General features: G+C 42.7%; 1 protein-coding gene across 1 annotated transcript in view; it reads right to left on the minus strand.

Moving 5' to 3' along the window:
• Positions 1-1,876: 1,876 nt before the first annotated feature.
• The window catches only part of rftn1b (raftlin, lipid raft linker 1b), a 77,395-nt gene continuing 56,943 nt past the window's right edge, over positions 1,877-22,328 (minus strand). The window contains exons 6-10 of the mRNA XM_087813201.1: positions 19,155-19,358; positions 13,293-13,399; positions 5,516-5,619; positions 3,616-3,691; positions 1,877-2,609 (exon numbers count right to left, since the gene is read on the minus strand). Coding sequence (XP_087669327.1) covers positions 2,190-2,609; positions 3,616-3,691; positions 5,516-5,619; positions 13,293-13,399; positions 19,155-19,358 — 911 coding nt within the window. The 3' untranslated portion in view covers positions 1,877-2,189. The remainder of the gene's footprint in view (positions 2,610-3,615; positions 3,692-5,515; positions 5,620-13,292; positions 13,400-19,154; positions 19,359-22,328) is intronic.

The following is a 22,328-nucleotide window of genomic DNA, read 5'->3' on the forward strand; positions in this document are numbered from 1 at the left end:
TTTGGATAATGAGATGGATTTGCTGTGATAAACAACGTTGTTCTATCCTCAAGCAAAGCTTCGTTGATTTCTAAACATTTACATTAATGTTCGTCATTTTACAGTGAAAAGAATCTCAGTGGCAGGTGGACGAGAGCGTTTCGTCGACATTCTTCACCAAACAAATGTTCTGACAGTAGCATAATTTGTTCGCTGGAAACATTAGAATAAGAAATCAGTGTAGCGACTCCTAATGCAGAGACAAGCAGCGGATGTTTGCGCCTCGACATCTCCCCACCGATCAGTGACCCCTGTTATGAACGAGCGGCTCCCGACAGAGAACCTGCCGACAAAATCCATTAGCGAGCTAATGAGGGCCTCCGTGACCCCCCTCTCCTCCAACTCTAGCATCGGCTTCATAACGCGCTGAAACGGCTCTTTATGAGTCCGTTATCGTCAAAGCGAAGTCTGCCGAGAGGTGCTTAAAGAGACGGAGCCGAAAGAATGAGGAGGAAAACAATGGCAGGAATATGACGAGCAAACGGCCGTTACGCCAAATGAGCCGATTCATTTCTTTTATTGGACTCTTGCGCGTCAGAAACAGACAATATCTTTGAGATTTGCTCTCCATAAACACTTGGGTTCTCTCGGTAACAAAGATAAACTGACAGTCTCATCAGCGTAATGGATGCTGCACTTGGCTTCATAGTTGCTGAGAACATTTTCATCCAGGATCAACTGTAGAGAACAGTCCATCAGCAACTCCATCAGGGGGCAGTGATTAGAAAACGAAAAATCTTACTATTACTCGGACAGCAAACAGATATCACAGCTAGCATCATAAGTCCGTCGCGCCACAGTTTATCCTCGTACACTTGGTTACTGATTTTTGTCGACTCACAGGTCACGAGAGAGGACAGCGAGTCAAACCTGTGTTTGGTCACACAACAAAGATAAATTCTCCTGAAAGGTGACACAAATATTTCACAGTCCAACATCTGGCATCTAAGGATGGTTTAGCTTTTACCCGAAGCAGTGCTTAAGGGGTGAAAAACAAGGCTTTTTTACGTTTCAAAATAAAAGTAAAAGTGCACCAAATACTGCGTTGCTTTAAGGTCTAGTTACTACCGGATATGTAAGAACTGGTTCCATCATGGTACCAGGTATCGGTACCCATCCCGACAGCTTGATAGTTAGTTAAAGATGAAAAGATCTTCGGTCGTGCCACAACAAGGACCTTTAAGACATCATTTTGTTGAGTCAGCAGTCTGAGCAAAGCAGTTAAGATTCAGATCTTCTGGCTTGATTGTCGCCAGGTATTCCCTTAGCAGGTCTACAGCCTTTCTGCCTGGCAACCCCTCATGCTGGACCGATGGGAAGGAGGACCCTGAACCTCTGGATCCAAAAGAAGATATTTGTAGATCCAGTCTGCCACAGTTTCAAAGAACACAACCAGAGACACCAGTGGGTGCGAGAGCCACCTTTGACATCACACTTGTTAGCACCAAATAAACCTGAATAAATGACACGTCCAGAGGAATCAAACACACAAGCAAACCATAAGGCAAGCTAAACTATTGAACTTCCCAAGCGTTGCACTTTCTGCGATCCAGCAACTTAGCTACAGTTTGAGGAATGAATCTGATTCTACACTCCTCCGTCCGTAATGAATGATCCTCAACTGACGCAACACTCGAGACAAAAGGACCCGGCGAGTCGAGTCTGCCGCGGCGCTGATGAAACTGGAACGCAAGACAGAATGATACAAAAATGAACCGTGGACAACATTCAGGTGTTTCTGGATATGAAACATTCCGTCGGCGCGTAAACAGTGACTTCTTCTTCCACTGACACTCTGGATTGCCTGTCGCAGCGAATATCAAACACCCCCCCCCCCCCCACCCCACAGAACCCTCGGACTTAGTCGGGAGCTTTTCTCTGCCTTAACAAACCAGTGCTGTCGATCCAATGCTCTACTAGGACTGGCTACATTTGGTGGTCCGGCCTTCAGTCTTCTGGTCCAGTGACTTTCGTGTCGACCTGTTGGTTGTATACATTCAGCACGTGTGGTTATACAGTAGGACGGATGCTCGCGGGTACATGACTTGAGCTACACAGGCTTGCAAAGAGGCGTCGTCTCTGAAAGACAGTTTTCAAGAATGTCGAGGTAGGGCGGGGACGTGGACTACTCCAGGCTACATGGGTGGGCCTTAGATGGCCTCTATCTTCTCTCCGATCTCTTCCATCTTGCCCTTAACCACGTCGTCATCCTGCCTCTCTTCGTCCGTCTCCACGCCGTTCTCCACCACAGCTACAGTTTCATCTTTGGTCTCGGTCGACACATCCTCAGCTTCTTCACCCACCACCGACCCCTCCTGGACCTCGTCTCCTCCGAGGCTGTCCGTCATCTCCACGGTTGCATCTCTCGTCTCATCGCCGCTTGGGATGTCTAGAGCGGTTTCCGATGCAGCCCTCAACTCTGTCATTTCCAACCTCCCGTGGCTGGTGGTGTCCGGCGCCGTCCCTCCATCCGGTTCCTCCGATTCAATCTTCTCCTTGTTCTTCTTATTCTTCATAGACTCTTTGACGCAGTTCTTGTTGGACTTGCTCCGGGACTTGAAGAAGGATTTCTGAAAGAATTAAAGCAAAATAAAGTCTTGAAAAACACGCGGCCGGGCTGGGAGCGGTACATGCAGACTTAATGAAGGAGGGATCACAGCGGACCCGGAATGACGGCGGGATAACTGGCTAACCAAAATGAGGCTCATTGATGCCGAGGAAATTGAGGTTGTCGGAAGGAACATGTCTGGCCTGGAGGTGTGCAGGCGGACAAAACAATGTGGGTGAAAACTTGACTGCATGTGTACTCAATTACTTGAACAACCTCTGCAGGGCTCCAGACTCGGAGGGAGACGAACCAGAAATCTTGTTAACGACTGCAATTCCTGAAGACTTTGTGGCCGATTAAATTGGTTGTCGCACCGCTAGTTTGAATTCAGGTCACGGAAGGTGTCGAGATGGATTCATTTCGGTGGACAAGGGTATTGTTGGAGGTTACGGCTTCACTAGGAAGAACTTTTCTGCAAACCAGACAAATCTAATGCTGGATTGACGGCAACAGAGAAAACTTTGTGAAGAGGATGTAGTCTTGTATTGTAGCTACACACATTTCACATTTAAGTTATTTTCAACACACATTAAACACGTGCACGTGAATGTGCTGTTCATTCAACAACCCCAACTTGGGTCTAAAACATGAATTAGTAAAGCATTCAAAGAAACAAACTTAACAAAACAATTGCTTAATTAAAAAAATACACGACACAATAACGTCGTGTTATGTCGCTCTTGTCTTAAAACATGGAATCCACTGAGCCTTGGTTGGGTCTCTGGGTAAGACAAACAGGTCTCTCTTCCTCACATCCAAAAAACAAACTGCCTCAGTTTCCAGGAGAAAATATAGACACAGAAAATAAATCTTTCATGTCTGAGTCTCGACAGTATTTAATTTAGTGACGCTACCAAGGCTGAAGTCTGAACGGGTCGTTTTGGATCAGCTCATTTAAAAAACTAAACAAGTTCCGACCGACCACCTAGAAATATGAACATCTGTTGATGACATGATCACTGCCGTACCTTCAACTCTCTCTTTCTTCGGCTCAGCACCGGCCTCTGGAGGAAAACAATCTGTTTGGTCCACAAACTTCCGTCGCTGGAGGATGAATAAGAAGTCAGTCAGAATATATCGTTTTTCATTTACTATGATAAAAAACAAACAAAAATAAAATATAATAATACATACTTATATACATTTGTATACAAATACTAAATATTAAAATTATATGAACAAATTGTATTCATATCTGAGACTCATATATGAGTCTCAGATATAAAGATAAATCATTTTATTTATTTTTCTGAAAGAAATCATGATGAAGAAGAGGAAAACGAAGAAGAATATGATGAAGAATAGGAAGATTAAGAAGAAGAAGATGAAGATGAGGGAGATGTAGGAGAGAAAATGAAAGAAGAGGAAGATGATGACGAGGAAGTTGAAGAAGAGGAAAAAGAAGAAGAGGAAGATAAACAAGAGAAAAGGGTAGAAGAGAAACATGAAGAAGAGGGAGCTGAAGAAGAGATAAATGAAGAAGAGGAAGATGAACAAGAGAAGAGGAAGAAGAGGAAGATGAAGAAGAGGAAAAGAAGAAGGGGAAGATGAAAAGAGGAAAATGAAGAAGAGGAAAAGGAAAAAAAGGAAGATGAAGAAGAGGAAAAGGAAGAAGAGGAAGATGAAGAAGAGGAAGAAGAGGAAAAGGAAGAAAAGGAAAAGGAAGGAGAGGAAGAGGAAGAAGATGAAGAAAAGGAAAAGGAAAAAGAGGAAGAAGGGGAAGAGAAGGAAGAGGGAAAGGAAGAAAGGGAAAAGGAAGGAAAGGAAGATGAAGAAAAGGAAAAGGAAGAAGAGGAAGAGAAAGAAGAGTAAGATGAGTAAGATCGTCATGTTCAGTTATTGTCTGGTCCTGACCTACAAGTAACAGAATGTCTGAACAGCTGCAGTTTTCTAAGCAGCGTCTCTGACATCTAGAAACAAGTGGATGCTTATGTCGCACAAATCTCTTTTCTGAAGAGGATCATCTGCTCAGCAGCTCCAGGAGAACCAGTCACTGTGGCGGGACGTTCAAAAGAAGCCTCGCTGTCTCTGCTCCTCGTGACCAACATCTGCTTCTGTGACAGTTTTACTCACGTCGTGCTTCAGCTCTACTATGAGTGCTGGAGCCAGATATGCTGTGACAGTGACACCAGCTCAGCAGCGTGAAGGTCAGATAGTGTCCGGACTTCAGCCTCTTGGACCAGGAGAACAGGTTCATGACGGCTTTTGTACCTTCAAACCTTTTCAACAAGTCTCTCCTTCATTTAGCTATTTTACAGGCTGGAGTTCAGGGATCAAGATGAATAGCTGGTATTTAATTTGTCTCATTCCGAGGCAGCTTTTATACTTAATCTGTAGCTGAAATATTAAGCAAGTTTTAAAAGTCCTGCAACAGGAGTCTCTCAAGCTTTTGTTTGCTGTGTATTTATTGATTCTATTCGGTGGTTAACGTACAAGCCTGTAACACTCGACAGACACTGGTGAACAGTTTGTCCTCCAGCAGAGATGTCGGGGTGCAAATCCACAGCCGTAAATGGATTTTTGTCTGGCGGTGAAAAATGAGTCAGCAGATGCTACACTGAGATTTTCCAGCGACTCTCAGGACCTCAACTTCCTCCCCTGCTGCTTCTGTTCCGCTCTGCTGTCAGAACCGAACCGCGGCACATTGAGGTCAACCGTCATAATTCTCTCCGGTGTCTGCAGTGTGTCTGAGCTCGCCTGCATAGCACACTCAACTGGATTTGCAGAGCATGAGCTGATGAGCGTGTTTTTAGAACGAGAACTTATCCCTTTAATGACGAAGTATCAAATGTTTTACTGACACACATTGCAAAGAGCTGTTGCAGGTCCCTCTGTCTGCCAACAGGGGTCACTGCTGGTGGTCGTTACCTGTTGGTCTTGATCACAGGGGTGGGCAACACACAGGTGAGTCTCCACCCGTATGTGGCCAGCGACTGCAGAAGAGGAACATAGTCAGCCTTCACCTGGAGACCCTGAGGAGAAGAAACAATATTAATGCAAACTCTGGCTGAAGTCTTCTTCTCCAAGATGAAGTCAGTCCCTCATCACGGCAACACTTTGTAGTTATTACTTTATAAAGTTCACCCCCGTCTGAAATCTCGGCGAACAAAAGGCTACTAAAGTAGAGTCTATTAAGATGCAATAACGGTCTTCATTCCTCCTCCAGTCGGCTGTAATAGCGTCCCACTTTGTTTATACAACAAGTCCCTTGAAGGTGGAGACTTCCAGGATTCCACGATTTCATCTCAAGCGTTCATTGGTTGCCCTATTAAAAAATATTTACATTAATCAAAAAATAATTTTCTTTGTAATGTTTTGCTTCACATCATGAATTGTGTTTGTATTTTTGTGTTTTCCCATAATGACTAAACTTTCAACGGCTGCATATGTGGAGACATGAGGCAAACCTCTGGAGCTCTGCAGGATTACAAACTTCAACACTATAGGAATCGAGAAGAATCAATCTCAGCGTCAGAGCGTCTTTACAATTTCAATGTCTTGTGAACACAATTGTGCACAACAGTAGAAATGAAAGAGGAATACCATGTCAGCATGAAGCTCGTGAGAGTCCGCAGGCAAACACCACGCTCAGTGAAACAGCTCACGTCGTCGAACAGAAACCACAGAAGTCGTTTTTTTACTCACAGCGACAGTTGTTTATACACACTTGAGCACGCCTGCACGTGTTACTCAGACTGATGACCTTAAAAGTCAACTAAAGGTATCAGTACTGACGAAACGATCTATGTTCTTGCTTCTGGGTCCTCCTCCTACATATGTGGGTGACACTTGACTCACATGAAGCTGCTCTGAGTTTAGATAGAATTAATGGCAGCCACTGACACAAGTTACACAAGAACAGTTTTTTTGCTTTAAGAACCATTTTTTAAAATGAAAATAGAGGAGCGAGCTTCAATAAAATATCAAGTCATGTAAGCGCCAACAGCAGGGTCAATAAAGGGTTAACGTCTCTTGGTTCTGTATCAGCAACAGATGACAGATAAGAGTTCTTAAACCAACATTCGTCCTCCACACCCTGACAACATCTCTGTCGACCCAGGCGCTCTGGCATCCACGACCAGCTCATCATACGCAGTGGAGTCTCCGGCCCTTATTTACTTTCCTATTTAGCATCTACATTTTTCTGGGGCTCATGTTGGATCTGCTCCCAGACTCTGCCTTGGCTTCCGAGACTTCACATAAAGTAAATTGCGAAATGATTTCGCAGTAATGTCTGGTGAGGTAACCAGAGGGTCGGCGCTTATTATGCAGAGGGAGCGCTTAGTCAGCGTTTCTGCCACCAACCTGCCAGAGAACGGAAAAGTAATCTCGCCGTCATCTCATCGCTCAGGAGCTCTTATGACACAGAATCTCACCTGCACTTGTCAGAGGATGGAGTGGAAAGATTCAGACACTATTCCAAAACATGGAATGATGTCAGGATAGGCTCGGCGTGGTGGACGGAACATTGTTTAGAATCAAAAGAATTGTGTTGCAGGGAATCATCCGCATTATCTTTTGATTTAAGATATGAATCCCCGGAGTTCAGAGAGCAGGAATGAAAGGAATTCCGGGGGAAACTCATGTCAGTAAGTAGGTAAGTAAGTAATTTATATTTGTAGAGCACTTTTCCAGACCAGGCTCACGAAGCGCTTTAACAATCAAAAACAACACTCAGTTAAAAAATATACTTAAAAGGCCAAAACACAGGAGTCTCAAAATCAGGGAGAAGCCTGAACAAATAGAAACATCTTAAGATGTTTCTTAAAGTAGTCAGTAGATCCATCAAACACAAAGAGAGAGGAAGATCGTTCCAAAGCTTAGGAGCAACAGCCTGGAAGGATTTCTCTCCTCTGGTCCTGAACTGTGTGCGAAGAACCATCAGTAGATTCTGATCCACAGACCTCACAGCCCAAGCTGGGGTGTAAGGCTGGATCAGATCAGAGATACTTAGGGAACTTCATCTATCCAGACGTTTCTTCCTTCAAGCTCTTCTGGGAACACCTCAGTGCCTCCGATCAATGTCAGACGTCATCATGTCCTGGGTCTGCCCTGGGCCTCCTCACAAGTGAACATCTGACGAATCATATTATTCACCTTAGCTTCTCTCCCTGTGTTGGATCTACTCTGAATATTTCCTGAATGGCTGAGCTTTACACCCCATTATGACCACAGGTGAGAGTTGTGGTTGGAAGGTAAATGTGTTTTTTTTATTATTCAATATAAAAAAATAGCTTCCATAAAAAAGGGTTTAATTTTAACCAAAAATAACATTTCTATAAAAAGTAAATGCTTCTGTTTGAGTCATACTCTGGATAGGACATTTGTGTATTATTATTAATTATTTCCAAAAATATAAAATTAAGTGAAATAATAAAATCTTGAAGTTGTTTTTTGAATTGAAATGAAAAAAGGTTTATTTATATTTCCTTGATTAGAACGAAAAAAGGTTTGTAGTCATTTTAAAAAATGTAATCCTAGTAAGCGCATCCAAGTTCAGATCATGTGATGCCTTTTAAACACATTGTAGTCGTCTGCACTACACTACTTTGTGCTCGTTTCACTCAGTATTTATCAATTAGTTCCCATTTTCTTTTCTGCTAAATCCTTTATGGGGGTCTTGGAGGGTAGTAAAAGACGCCAGTCTGTTCCAGGGCACACAAAGAGAAACAACCATCTACCCACATCAATACCTATGGACAATTCCCCCCCAAGTTCCAAATCGACCTCTGTATGTTTTCTTTGGACTGTGGGTGGAAACTTCAGTGCCCAGAATACACCCACGCAACACCGGGAGAACATACAAACTCCACACAGAAAGGTCACAAGTTGGCTCCCGACCGACCTGGAAGAGAACTGGCAACACTTCTTGCTGTGAGGCGATGAGCCACTGTGCGCCTAGTTCCCGTATAAGTCCCCTTCATTTATTTCCACTAAAAAAACAATGTGTTAGAAACCTAAGCGGCATATTGAGACAGGTATTTTTTTTTTAAATATTGTATTAATATAATTTAATAAATAATAAAAACAAAGCACAAACCAAAACATGACACTAAAGAAACACCCAACAGAAGAAGAGGAGATTCTTGTTATCTGTCTATATGTGATGGACTAGAGATGTGTTCCTGCCTCTCCCCCCTACTAGTTGGGATTAACACAGGCACCTGTAAAAGGAATAAACATGTGGCGACCCAGTTAACACGAGTCATCGACCTAACATCTTCACACCTTGGTGTTGTTGTGTAATTCATTTAGGATCCCGTCCAGGTGCGAGTTTGTTTCAACCCTTCAATCAGCAGCCATGTTGTACGGTTAAACACTCCATTTTCCTCCCCTGAGCGGTTGCTAGGCAGCAGAGGAACAAAACAATTGTCTAGAGCAGCCTTGGACTGATCAGACTCCGAGGTACTGGACCCACAGCCTTGAGAGAGAAGCGATGTTTCTGCAGATGCACTTGAGAAGAAGCACTTCCTGCACTTGTTTGCGGGAGTGATTCTGCTGTAGTCAGCGCTTCTGTCTGGATCTGTTATGAAGCGTGTCGTCCAGAGTTTACCAGCTGCTCCGTCGACGACCCTTCCAATCATCCAACAGTCGTCCTGCCAGCTGCTCTTGAGCGATCGTGATGCAAATTTAAAATCTCTCTGTCCCCAAGTTTCTCCTTAAATGTGTATTAAATGTAATATTAATATTAATAGCAAAACGTACTCATCTAAAACATCTATTATTTGTACCAGGCGGTAAAGTGAGGTTCATGGTTGGTGAGGCGCTGACTCCTTTAGTGTCAGTTTTACAAGTATGTAAGACCCAAAAGGGTAACTTATTCAATTGGCTACTGGTTATTTCATATCTCATCAGCATTCTTCACACACACATGAAGTTTTATGAATTAATGATTTAATCAATTATTTCTTGGGGAATATACTGTAAAGTTTAGCGAGAACAGATTTAAGTTCGGCTCAAGAGTGAAGAATGCCGAGCAACAGGTTTAGACAAGTGGTGCTGTAATGACAGATTGAACTGCCTTTTCTTGCTTCTGATTGGTTAATATTGAAAGATGCCTTTCGTGATAGACCCGCCTTTCGTTGCTTCTAATTGGTTAATATTGCGTGATTGACTAGATTTACGCAAAACCGCAACAATGTTTTTTATGGTGAAAAGATAAATATTGATATTAAATGGGTCAATATAAGCATGAGAAAAACAAATAATATTTTATTTAAGGCCAAAATTGATTTTTTAAATATTCTATTTTTTTTTTAAGTCTTATCTCTTTTTTTTTTATACCATTTAAATTAAAGCGTTTCTGGTCTTACCTTCATCTGTAGATAAAGTCCATGCACATGTCCTTCACCACACAAACCTCTGTTACTTTCTTGTAAAAGTACACCTTATTTCCTTTAGTTTTAAAAGTCTCTCCATCTCAAAGGAGACGTGGCGTAGTTTGTGGAGGCTCATTAGTGTGTGCCTCCAACTTTGCCTTTTCACTGCGGTTGTATTTCCGATCAGTGGAACTAAATAAGACCCTTACAAACATTAAACGTTAATGGTTAAATGCATCAGTCAGACTGGGAAAAATCAAGGCTCTACAACGTATCTGCAAGCATTATATTGGAGGTATTCAGAGATATGTCAACAGGCGCGTGTCAATTGCATGTATCAACGCAGTTTGTGATTGATTGCGCATTGAGAGGTGAGGCACTGCCTCACCTGCCTCCCCTGACCGCACCTCCCTGGTACCAGGATACCTCAGCGTGCTTGAAAAAGACGAAAGATACTATTTCATGTTAGTTTCGAGGCAAAGAACAGCAGCACGTGTTTGAACCTTCTCCAGTGTGTTAGTGTGAGACAGTCCAAGAGCAGGGAAGAGAGCAGAGCCGAGGAGGAACTGGGACTGTGGAGTCTGGAAGTGGGACATGACGAAACTGGAGCTCAGTTGTCACCCAAACATGCAGCCGCTTGTTTTTCTCAGAGCACAATAATAACAACTTCCGCCTCTGAGTCCCAGATTCATCAGCGTCTTCGTCACCGCGCCTGACAAAGCCGGCGCCATTTGTCACCTACAGGAGCGCCGCAAATGACTGCTATCTGGGTCATCTGGATCTCACACCTCCGTCAGAGGAATCACGCCAGTGCAGGCTAAGTATAGGCCTCCCTGTGCTAGATCCTTGTAACATTACAAATTAAAGATACCTACTGCATACATGAAAAACACACATTTATTTATAAATATATAGAGAATTCTTCATGTGTACTTCAATATATGTTGAAGTACCTTCATAACCACATGAGCCAATATTGCACAACACAATCAACTTTGTCATGACCTGAGTTTAGTTGAATGACTGACAATGAATGGATTCATCTGAGTCGAAGAGATCAGAGAGATGAAATCTTTAAGAACGCACACTCAATTATAAAATTCTATCCTCTGGTCGATTGTGGGAGAAGAATTGAGGACCCCTGCTACACACACATGCTCACACACATGGACACACACATGCACACACAGGGATACATGCACACACGGACAAATTCACACACACACACACACACACACACACACACGCACCCCCCCCCCCCTGAAATGCACACACACATGCACAAGCACACAGACAAATGCACAAACACACATACACACACATGCACACATAGACTCATGTACACACACATCCACACACAAAGACACATGCGCACAAAGCACATGCAATACATGCACACACAGGCACAAGCACACACACACTGACACATGCACACACAGATACATGCTTACCCACACAAACACAAGCAGACATACACATGCACACACACAAAGATGCTTGCATGCACAGTCATACACATGCACAAGCACATACAGACACATGCACACACACACGCACAGACACACACCTACCTACACACACACACACGCACACACGCACACACACACACAAACATTCACATCCACACAAAATCATGCACTAACACACACACACACCTACCTACACACACACACACACACACACACACAAACATTCACATCCACACAAAATCATGCACTAACACACACACTACCTGTTTCTATCTATTATGTTGAGTCATGACACAGGTGAAGATGAAAATCAATATTGCAATCAAACTATTCTTCAGACACCACAGGTCTCTCAAGTCCTCCCACTAAGAGTCAGCACGTGAACATGTTGTCAGAGAAGTCACCACACAACACAACCAAGTCCACCACCAGCTGCACTGGATACACACACTCACTTCGTTTCAGACCATCCACCTTCTGTTTCGTTGCATCTTTTTGAAAGTGATTTTGATTTGTTTTTATTTTGACCCTCATCAGCTCCTGTCGTGACTAATGGAACATTATCAGTTTTCCTTGTACATCCAGAGGAGACTGACGTGGCTCATGTCAGGTGGTCCTGCTAGCAAGAGCATCTCTTTGATGTTGTACCAGAGCTTGTGTGTTCTTGAATAAAAACACAAACATCGACCCACATATCTCATCACGTGTATCCAGGGATTGTTCTCTGCAATAACCACCAAAATACTTTGGTCCAACCCAGAGGAGCCAACTTGATTTATACGCACATGCACACACACACGCACACACACACGCCCATGTGTGTGTGAAAAGTGTTCCTTCAAAGGCAAGTCTGGCAGCAGCAGCGCGGCTGATGTGGGTCTCTAATCCTGTTTCAGTGTGAGTTTAGTTTGAAGTCGGTGCTGCTGGGATGTCGGAGAGTTCTGGGACTGAGTGACAACGATGTCGTGGATGTTAAGCTCCTTTCACTGCCTTCCACTGTGGGCTTCCACTCCTGGAGCCGAAACACACTTTTAGTCCGTCTGACGTCAGCCAGGAAACATCAGCTCGTCGGGGGTCACGTGACCATGTGGTCATGTGATCCACGTCCAGGCAGAACAAGATGGAGGATGAAACAGAACATCTGTAGTGTCATGTTCTGCTGACTGAAGCTTCTGACACAGCAGCAGCTGCTGAAGAACACAACCGTTGTGCGCTCACTCAGGAGTAATAACCTCAATATGCAGGATTAGATTTTGACTGAGGTTAAGTCTATTTATTTATGTTTAATAAACTCTCAAAACTCAGTGTTTCTCTTCAGAGAGGCATATTTGAGGCAATTTTGGGTGGTTTTTATCCGGTGTTGACCCTGGTGGTCCATTAGGGTTTGTTTTGTTCATTTTTGCTTCAGTGTTGTGTTATTGCTGAAGGACATGGACACACAACTGAAACGTTGTGTGTTTCAAATGTGTTCGGGGAGACACTGGAGGGACACTCGTGGGGCGGGGATGAATTTTTTTGGAACACAGTGTCAGTCAGACATCAGTCACTGCTGACATGTGAGAGGACTCACAACACACTGTGTGAGTCTCACAACCCCTCAGTGACAAAAAAACTCACACCGAGAGGACAAAAGTCTCTTTTCACACTTGGACACACACAGACCTGAATTCAATTCCGGAGATAAGATCAGCAAACACACTCCCAGTGTTTACAAGCTCAGAGACACGAGCGACGCACCAAAGGTGTTAAATTGTCGCAAACATTATAAAACGAGACACAAATCGATTCCGGACTCGCAGCATGAGACGCGTTAATCGAGGCCGTGAAAGTCCAGAGACTCTGAAAGGTTCCACTCACGTCGATGACGGTCCACTGCTCCACCACGATGGCGTCGTACGTCTGGTTCGCGGCTTCGCTGTCGTTCGCCTCCTGGAAGATGAAGACACTGTCCACAGACTTGGTACCTGCAGGAAACACAGACCATGAGATGCTTGACCTCCTTCTGATACTCTTGACTGTCCGAGTCGTCTCAACTCAGAAACACCGCGGCTCAAGATTGTGTTGAAAGAATATTTGCTTAGAATGTTGTGTTGTTTGTATTAATCTATTGATGTGTTTAGTTTCTCTTTAGCTGTTGTTTTTACGTTGTTGTGAGACGTGTGTTTCACAGTGAAGTTTGTGTGCGATCCATTTGGTTATATTTCACTTTTGGTTGGTGTTTCTTTGCTTTAAGTTAATTTGTGTGGTGTGTGTAATTTTCTTTTGTGCGTTACAGTGTAGTTGTGTCACATTGAAAGATTCCATTAGATGTTAAGTTTAAGGCTAACAATGCTTGGAACCAACATCTTAGAAGACCTAAATAAACACAGTCTTCGGCAACACACACACACACACACACACACACACACACACACACACACACACACACACACACACACACACACACACACACACACGCACACACACACATACAATCACACATACAATCACACATATACACACGGATACAAAGACATGCACACACACATACTGTATGTATACACAGACACACATATATTCACATGTACAGACACACACACATGCACACACACACATATACACAGACACATAGAGACAGACACACACAAATCATATATAAAGACTCACAAAAAAAGAGACATACAGATACACATACACACACACATATACAGTATATACAGTAGAACACAAACACACACATAGATAAATATAAACACACACTTATACACAAACACACACACACTTAAAGATATACACACAAACAAACCTAAACACACGTACAGACACACAGATTTATACTCACACATACACTCACAACTACACACACACACACACACACACACACAGAGGGTCCGGTCCTCTCGGCTGGCCTGAGTGCTTTCTCATTACTGACACACCATTTACAGACTAATACAGTTTGCTGAGGTCCGAGCCACAAAGCGAGACACTCCACATTTCATTACTGGACCTTAATAACATGGAAGGGGGGGTGGGGTTGGGTCTGGAGCGCCGCAGGAAAGAGGGAGAGGTGGAAAGAAAGACAAAGGAATAGATGAAGCAGAGGGATGACAGGATGTTCTATTTCCCCTCTTCCGCCACCAAAACCCATTTAGCTGCACACACTATTAACGTTTTTCAGACTGTCCTGCACCGACCCACAGCTCGGTTCCTCCCCGAATCACACTCTCTCGGAGGACAAGACCTCAGTGTCTGTCACCTCTCAGGTGAGCTCCACAGACGGAGGAGAAATGCTGCCAATGTGTGCCGGAGAAAACATTATCTCAGGCCTGAGAGCAGCCGAGGGCCGACTGAGAATAGACTGTTTACACTTGCAGAATCTGTCCCGCTGTGACTCACAAGGTCATGCTGACGTCCTGACAGTCGACTGAAGGACCTGATGATAAACGTCACACTGACTCTCTTCGTTCACACAGGATGAACTTCAATAAGCATTTCCTCTGGTAGCAGTGAGCTCATCGTGTCTCCAGACAAGTTTTTAGGGTGTCTGATGAAATGACTAGTCCTGCCTCTCACCTTAATAATAATTGACTTGTAGCTAACGCACAAACGACTATTGAAATAACCTAAAAATCAAAATCATGATGTTTTTGGACCTTATTACTTTATAAAGTACAAATAAATCTCAGCGAACGAGAGGTTACGAGAGTGGAGTCCATTATCACTGTCGCCAGCTGTAATCCCGCCCACTTTGGTTATACAACATATCCCTTGGTGGTGGAGACTTCCTGTATTGATGACGTGTGACAAACCCATAACTTTGACCAATCACAGCACAGTAGGCGTGGTTATGGTAAACAACATTTAATCCTAAGGAAAACAAAATATTTTCAGTGGGCGGGGCTTAATCACATTTTCTAATGTAAATATTTCAATGAAAAGAGAGTTTTATACAAACAGACACATACAGAGTACAATATAAGTCCAACATCTATTTAAGACACACTTAAATCAATCATTGGTTGTCGTTTAAATTCTACACCTATGATTCTCTGTCAAAATCCTGCTGTAAGAATCTGCTCACTGTATTATGTATTATGTATCCTGATTGGTCAGTGAACATCGGAGCGCAGTGTTCTGTGCTCTGATTGGCCAAGGGACTCTGGGAAATGAAAAAAATAGAGAAATGGTTTTTCTTATCATTTTGTACAGCTGTACAATTCTACCACTTTTTTTATACACAACGCTAGAGACGTGGCGAAAAACACACTTCTATCGAGTCAGCCAATCAGAGTCAGTCTCATGGCACCTGCACCTGTGTAACATCCTAAACTTAAACTTAACAAAACCATAAACCCGACTGTAACAGTATTTTAATGGGTAAATAATGAATAAGAACCTCATTTTAAGTGTTTTTTGAAAGAGTTTAAACTGGGTGAAAGGAGGAAAATGTGCAGTGATTACGAGGAGACATTATTCATCTACAGGACCGAACACATCTGCTTCCTTCGAACACAGAGAAATGTTCCACTTAAGTCTGCGTCCTTGACAGTCGTCTTCCAGGTCAGCTGACTCTGAAAGTGACCTGTCTGCTGACATGATTTAAACATGTGGCCCCAGCCGACAGCTTATCTATATTTCAGAGCAGCGCTGTGAGGGACAGTCGGGAGGACGGGGGAGACTCTAATGGGCGAGGATCTCGGCCGGGGAGGATTGTGGGGCAGTTCTGGGGTGGCTCCTGTGTGGTTACCGGGCAGATTTCCAGGCAGGCATTTTCTATGTATGAGTGAAAGTTCGTCGATCAGTGCAGTCACGAGCTGAGCCAAAAGAAACATTCTGCCTGACCAGAGGTCAATGCTTGTTGAGACTGGGCTGCAGGCTCTGGTTCTTCCAGCACTTCTTTTTTAAAATCCTGGACAAATTTCTGTTTTCACATTTTTTTTTGTTTCAGAAATCAGTTCCATTTTAATTTAATAATCAAAGTTATGAATAAAATAAATAAATATTGGGCAGCGAAGAACCCCCCCAATAAATAATGTTTTATATTGATTATTAGTGCCTGGACGGTGTTTTATAAAAAAAAAAAAAACACCAGATTTTCTTTTAAATATCATTAGCGTGTGACTTTTGACTAGTGAAAATGAACACAGACTCTAGAAACAGAACTTCTGTTTCTAGAGTCTTCATTCCATATAAAGAATGTCTAAACACAAAAGCTCACACATTGGCACAAAGTCTCTAGACGCTAGAAGACTCACACACACAGAACACCATCGTCAGCATACGAACATACATTGATGCAAATACAAAAAAATCTGGTCGTAACCAGTCCAGATCTGTTGCTGATTCAGCGTTAGAGGGAGATGTTTTCATAATGTGCTTAATTGTAGTTTTTTTGCAGGTCATACTATTATATTTGTATTTTTTTTCTATGTGAGAATCACATTTAACCGGACCACAGTACATAAAAGGTTGTGGAATTAAATTGAGTCTTGGATTGTGTTTTTAGACCACCTGGAGTCTCTGGCTTGAACATCTTTTCAGGATGTCAACCCGAATACCTGGGAGGAGGCCCTGGGGCAGACGGGGGTCTCTTGACTTCAACTGCAGCGAGACTTCAAATACAATAATAATAATGGATGTTTTGAAGTCGACCTGCACTTGGACACGTCTCCTCATCTGCAGCTGATCATCTGCTCGTGTCGTGATGTTCCTGCTCTGGGAGAATCCTCATCTATCCGACCCGATTGCTTCTGCCTGCTCACACGGGCGGCAAACTGTCGTTGGATCAGCACCGGCAAACTCATGCTGTCAACTATATATACAGGAGATGCAATCACGATAAAGAAACACATCACAGCTTCCTGCTGAGGCCGCCTGCATCTGTAAACACACACTCTCGCCTCGCAAAAGTACAACGTCTGAACGTCTGAGTATCTGCTCTGAGTCATCCGGAGAACCAACATGGCTCTAACATCCTCTGAATGCTTCTCTCATCGTCCCCTCACCATGGTTACTTGTCTTCAGGTGGAGAAGGGCGCGCTGTGTGAAACACAAAGGAAAAACCAGAGGCCACAAAAGAAAGAACCGCGGCGTCAGGAGAAAATGGAATAGATGGCCAAAAAGCCGCTGAGTCGGCGATCTCATGTTTACTGATAAGTTTCCCTCCAAATGTCTCCGAGGTAAATCATCGATCCCGGCAGTGAAGTATCAACGCCCGGCTGCACCATTAAGACCACCTGGCTGATGTTAGCAAGCTCGTGAAGTGGTCATAATAACATGAAAGGTCATAAACTTGCCTGGGATGGAAGTCTGGACCTGCTGCCGCCTCTGAGACTCAACCTTCCGTGAATTAAGAAAATGGACGGAGGGACTCACTCGATGGAAGAAATACATCTTGTGAATAGTGGGTGGAAGAAAAAATTAACAATAAGACATGTTTTGAAAGGCTGATGTAGATCTAACAAATGATCTTGACAACAGCTCGACAGGATCATCAGTCTAGACGTGATGGATCAGTAGAAGGAGAATAAATGACGATGCTGTGACATCACGATGTTAGATTTTCTCATCAACAGTTGATCAAGGGAATGTTCATAATGAGGTTTTAATACAAGTTCCTGAATGCATCATTACTTATCCGTTGATGAACCCACTGAGGCTGTCAAGGGTCGTCATGTTTAGGCACGTTCTCAAAGAAAGTGTGGACTCGAGACCTTGACATCCGATCGGTTGTCTCCTCGCTCGCCTCTTATCGAGGATTCAAAGAAGAATCTCAGAGAAGCTAAATCTGGAGCGAACGCCGGCTCTGGAGCCCCGAGCGTCGCGGGGCGTTTGATGTAATTAGCTGCGAACAACAAACGCGCTGCTTTGAAGCTACACTGCTAGCATGTCTCGGTAGACTTTGGCAAAAACCCACAGAGCACGTTTCACCTTGACGGAGTCTGTTTTGCAAAGCGTTTCCGACCGGGAGCTGGCGTCTGATAATGCAGCCGAATATGAGGCTTCACTCTCCAGCGAGTCTCAGCGGCGCATGAAAGATGCTAAATGCACGTCGACACACTTCATTACTGAGGTGATTAAATATTCAAGTTAATAATCTGTTTCAGAGTCGATCACAGATGAATCAGCCGTGACTCTCGTTCCTCTGCACCTTCAGGATAGTATATCAGTGTTTTCTTTAGACATTAAATGATCTTTGGAATGATTGAATTCACCTTTTGTATGGAAAGGTTGAATATAATTCCTATTATTAAGTAGAATATAGAAAAATATATTTTCGAAATTCAATATTTCTTATTTAGTAGCCTTTTGAATTCAACAAAAAATGTTAGTATAATAGTCCCACCATTTTAATATTATATTTAAAAGGCTAAATATGTTGTCAAAATGAACTTTTTTCATATAGTGTATGATCACGTTTTAGAATGAGCATTTATCGGGTGAAACAGATTCTCTTTATAAAGTGTGTTGTGCGAAAAGGTTGGATTTTTATGAAGAAAACTCAGAGTAATTACTTTGACGTCAGAAACAAAGTCACCAAAATGTCGCGCTGGGGCTTCAATATAGTCACGTAATTGTCAATGCGTCACATGATAGTAACACTCTTGGTTTTGTCTAATGGCACTTTAATACCAACATTTGTATTGAATTTAAAAATTTAGCATCGAGAAAATGTATAATTGGAATTAAAACCAAATGAGTAGCTGGAACAGGATCAGGAAGAAAGAAAATGTGACTTACTGTTCACATTTCCCAGGTTGAAATATCCATCGACCAGCGACGCTCCGTTGTTGAAGTGTTGTGTCATGTGATCCAGCCAGTTGGCCTCGACCCCCTTGACCCCGTCCTCGCAGTTCTGGACCTGCAGTGGGACCTTGACGGTGTAGTACTTCACCTGACCCTCCCGGACTGGGGGGTGGTTGTACAAAGCGAGCAGTTCCACCCCTGTGGACACACGACAGCAGACAACACCAGGTCATCAATCTAACACGAGCAGACCAGGCCTCAGTGGACTCCGGGTACTGACCCGTGCAGCTACACAGACACAGATGACTTCTTCCTCTTCAGAGGTCATTCAGATCTGGGCGAGCGAGCTCATCCAAGTTTGAGACTCAATGACTCCTCGCCCCGTCTTGGATTCTCAAATACAATCTAAAATAAATCGGTTAATAAATTAATCTTTTATTTCTAGGATGATATTATTTTGTCAATCACAATCAAATATTTAAGCAACAAATATGCAAAGTAAATTGTACTCTAATATTAGTCTCTTAATTGCTAATTTATATTTCGTTTGAATAAATAGACAATTATTATTATTGTTTTTAACATTTTAATCATTCATGTTTATAATTGTTTAAAAATTTAGTTTAGACAAACAACAAAAAAATTGTGTTTTTTTATTCACTGTTATTCCTTAGCTGAAGATAAGCTGAAGATTGCCATGAAAAGCTAATTGAATGACTTCATAAGAAGCTGCAGAGTCGTCCATCAGAAGAGATTTTTTAGTTCATGTCATAGCAACAGACTTCTCTTTACAAGTGGCTATTGAAGTGCGAGCAGATAGAGTCTGGTACAACAAAAGTCTCATTAACAGAACAGAATGGTTGAAGAATCTGGCGACATTTGATACTCTTTTCATTGTTGAAGGCTTATTCAGCACAATTGTCTTTTTACAAATGCAAAAATGATCCTCTCTCACCCAATTCAAAACAAAGGATCCACCTGATCTTCACCACAGTTTTTCTGGTGTATCAATGGTTTCCAACTGGTCGGACTCAAATGCCACTTAAACAAGCTACACTCCAACGAGACTTTCTGGTTTGTATCCCCCCTCCCAGTGATCTCATCGCCACGGACCATGGTCCATGTTATTTTAGAATCCATTACTGGGCAAACTTTTTTTTAATACACTTCTGGTCCTGATAAAATCACTGCAGCCGGAAGAGTTAAAATGTTTTTTTTAAAGCTTTGAAAAAAACTAATTCGATAATTTTTGTATTGAAAGGTTTGGTTGAAAGATTTTTTTTCACGTTTTGTTATATAAATAATAAAGAAAATATTGAAATTACTAAATGAATGATTTATTTTAACACATAGAGCTGAATATATCCAATCATTCTAAATTCAATATATTTTTATTTGTAGCTTTTAAAATTCAATATCAAAATTTTGGTATAATAGTACCACCAGACAAATGTACAGAACTACTTGCACGTCAACCCATCATGGCAGATCCAAAGCTCTGATAAGTTTTCAGCTATTTTCAATTTTAAGCTGCAGTTTTACAGCATTAATGAAAAGTTAGAGTGACGGGCTCAGTGAATTTAAATGTTTTCAAATTTAAAACAATGAAGATTTGAAACGTTAATTATTATAATAATGGAATAAAAATATTAAATTCTATGTCTAAATCTTTTTATAAAAAGATACCACTTACCACTTTTGGGGTTTTGGCAAGTTAACAAACAAGTTAACCTCCAAAACTGCTCTCTTGTATCACTCCCTCCCAGTGAACTCAGTTTTTGGTCCATGTTAATCCAGAATAGATGTTTTGACAAACTGTTGTTTAAAGCTCTTGTGGGCCAGATTGAATGACTGGGTGGGTTGGATTTGGCCCCCGGGTTCTATTTCCTGCTGCTGAAGGGGTCACACATTTGATTGAAAGTCTGCTGGAGTGGATCACGAACCCCAAATTTAAAGACGGAACTAGAAAGCGCCCTCTTCTTCCCCCCCCACGTGACCCGCCTGTGTCGCATGAAAAAGACTTTACATAGAAAAAGTGATTCTTTGAGCCGACAACAGACGTGGAAGAACGCCTGGTGAGGCTCTTCTTACAAGACTTTGATCCTTTTCAACCTCAAACGCTCAACAAATCCAGAGTGATGTATCCCCGCTATCTTCAGATCCCGTCCAGTGATCTCCTGATCTGTAACCCGGCTTATTTCAACACACGTCGGAGTTTTGCATTCAAGCTCCGTCATTTACGTTGAGGAGAAAAATACATAATGCAGCAGGAAGCGAACCTGCTTGGAAACCTGCCCACCGTGTGTCACCGCTGCTCTCTCATATCACGACACAAATATTTGTTTTGATGTCGGGAGTGAAATATTTATTCAGATAGGAAACAACAGAAAGTGCGAGATGTGTGTGGGAATATTCCGCTAACAGTTCCCTTCTTTTATTTTCTGATGCGAACGTCAGACTTCTCTGAGTGAACCAGATGGATGAGCAGAATGTGTGACAGAGCCACCCACCCGTCCACCCCCACACACACACACACACTCACACACACACACACACACACACACACACACACACACACACACACACACACACACACACACACACACACACACACACACACACACACACACACACACACACACACACACACACACACACACACACACACACACACACACTCACACACACTGGGAGGTGGTGTGGCAGTGAGGGTGTCATGGCTCAGTCACTCTGGTTTGTTCCATCCCGTCCGTCGGTCCGGCACAGTTCCGGAAGAATGAATCATTCATGACTGCTTCTGATGAAAGTGACAGCTGGAGCCTAAATTCTGCACCGGCACGTCTTCAGAGAAGAATCACAGCGTCTTTCCTCTCAACAGAACCGGCAAACATGCAGCACCGTATGGAGCGCACGTCCAAGACAAGCTTAACAATATGTGGAATGTTGATTAAACAAAAACCCACAAATTTATGAAGCTGAATGAATCCACCAGCCAGTTAGACCTCATTATTCTAGGGATTGACTCAAAAGTCTGCTAACATGTTAATCCCAATGTAAGTAAGTAAGTAAGTAAGTAAGTAAGTAAGTAAGTAAGTAAGTAAGTAAGTAAGTAAGTAAGTAATTTTTATGTGTATAGCTAGGACCAGGGTCACAAAGCACTTAAACAAT

This window comes from Callionymus lyra, chromosome 17 (assembly GCF_982586985.1).
Source record: "Callionymus lyra chromosome 17, fCalLyr1.hap1.1, whole genome shotgun sequence".
NCBI classification, from domain to species: Eukaryota; Metazoa; Chordata; class Actinopteri; order Syngnathiformes; family Callionymidae; genus Callionymus; species Callionymus lyra.